Raw genomic sequence first — 2,003 nt, forward strand, 5'->3', positions numbered from 1 at the left:
CCAAAGGAATTGTGTGTAATAGTTGGGAAAACTGGAGTAGAAATGAAGGGTGCTAGGAAAGGATGTCCCGCCACTCTGCTTAAGTTTCCAAGAAGCCGACAGGGCAAAGTTGATACAAGGCAGCAAAGAAGATTAGATGGTTTAGAACCAGATCCTTTTCTGAGATGGAACTTGCAGCTGCTAATTAATACGAAATCTTGATCCAGGAAGCTGCCAACCTGGTGCTGCTTTCCCGAAGAGTGCTGCCTCCAGAAGCTGGGAGAGAGGGGCGCTCACAGCTGGATGGCTGAGAGAAGGCAGTGGGCTTCATGGTCTCTGTTCTCCAGGGAGACTGGCCTCAGGTCCCTTGGCCAGGGAGTACTTCTGCTTGGACATCGGGCATTGCGGAAGGCGTGGGCACTTGTGCTGGCACTTGGGGACACAGGGCACCTTGCACGTGGGTGGAGACTGGCAAGGTTGCCCGGCGTGCTGAGGGGGGTCTAGCACCGCTTTGGTGGGGGGCAGTAGTACTTCGGAGGGGGACAGTACTGCTGAGGTGCGGGGCAGCAATACTTTGGTAGTGGGCAGAATTGCCGGGGTGCAGGGCAGCAATACTTTGGTGGGGGGCAGCACTGCTGGGGTGCGGGGCAGCAATACTTTGGTGGGGGGCAGCACAGCTTCTGCTTTTGATGATACATTCTGGTCTGGATGTGCACTGAAAGGGAAAAGACACACAAGTGAGGAAGTCTAGAGCCTTAGAGACTCGTGACCCAGGGGAATCTTCTTCCTCCTTCAAACCACCCCCGTTTCACCGATTTACAGTGTGTGTGTGTGTGTGTGTGTGTGTGTGTCATTTATTTGTCTCGACTCTACTCTCTAGCTCCTGGCTGGGTATCACTTACTCTTTCTGTGGCTCCGTTTTCTAGTCGGGCACCATCTCCCCCTTTCTCCAAGGGCTCCTCTCATTCTCCAGGGATGTGGCGATGTGCCCCACGAGGGAGACGAGCCCATCTCTTTCCTCACCCTGGAAGGACCATGGAAAATGTCCCTCAGCTCAGAAGTGCATCTCCCAGTGCCTTCTCCTCTACCTGAACCCTCATGCCCAGACCTCAAAGGGCACTGCTTTGAGGAGCAGCAGAGAAAACATGCAGGGATTCACAACTGCAAGATGACTAAAAAATCCACAGACACAATCATGCCAAAGGAATTGTGTGTAATAGTTGGGAAAACTGGAGTAGAAATGAAGGGTGCTAGGAAAGGATGTCCCGCCACTCTGCTTAAGTTTCCAAGAAGCCGACAGGGCAAAGTTGATACAAGGCAGCAAAGAAGATTAGATGGTTTAGAACCAGATCCTTTTCTGAGATGGAACTTGCAGCTGCTAATTAATACGAAATCTTGATCCAGGAAGCTGCCAACCTGGTGCTGCTTTCCCGAAGAGTGCTGCCTCCAGAAGCTGGGAGAGAGGGGCGCTCACAGCTGGATGGCTGAGAGAAGGCAGTGGGCTTCATGGTCTCTGTTCTCCAGGGAGACTGGCCTCAGGTCCCTTGGCCAGGGAGTACTTCTGCTTGGACATCGGGCATTGCGGAAGGCGTGGGCACTTGTGCTGGCACTTGGGGACACAGGGCACCTTGCACGTGGGTGGAGACTGGCAAGGTTGCCCGGCGTGCTGAGGGGGGTCTAGCACCGCTTTGGTGGGGGGCAGTAGTACTGATCTACATTTTCTAAGCCATTGCAAGGTATTTTTTGACACAAATAAATATGGAAGGAAGGAAGGAAAGAAAAAAGAGAGAAAAAAGGGAAAAATGAGATGAGAAAGGGAGAGAAGTAGAAGAAAACAAAGAAAGATGTAAAAAAGCTGAGACAGAGCGATAGACAAAGAGAGAGAGAGAGAGAGAGAGAGAGAGAAAGACAGAGAGAGAGAGAGAGAGAGAGAGAGACGGAAATAGAGAGAGAGAGGAGAGAGAGGGAAAGAGGAAGGAATAAGACAAGGGTAAAGAGAACAAAAAGTAATATCCAGCCACAGC

General features: G+C 51.6%; 1 protein-coding gene across 1 annotated transcript in view; it reads right to left on the reverse strand.

Annotated features, from left to right (window-relative positions):
* Window positions 1-2,003, reverse strand: part of LOC129392066 (putative small proline-rich protein 5) — a 3,442-nt gene continuing 1,439 nt past the window's right edge. The window contains exon 2 of the mRNA XM_055084308.1: window positions 1-694. Coding sequence (XP_054940283.1) covers window positions 307-694 — 388 coding nt within the window. The 3' untranslated portion in view covers window positions 1-306. The remainder of the gene's footprint in view (window positions 695-2,003) is intronic.

Source organism: Physeter macrocephalus, chromosome 4 (assembly GCF_002837175.3).
Source record: "Physeter macrocephalus isolate SW-GA chromosome 4, ASM283717v5, whole genome shotgun sequence".
In the NCBI taxonomy this organism is placed as follows: Eukaryota; Metazoa; Chordata; class Mammalia; order Artiodactyla; family Physeteridae; genus Physeter; species Physeter macrocephalus.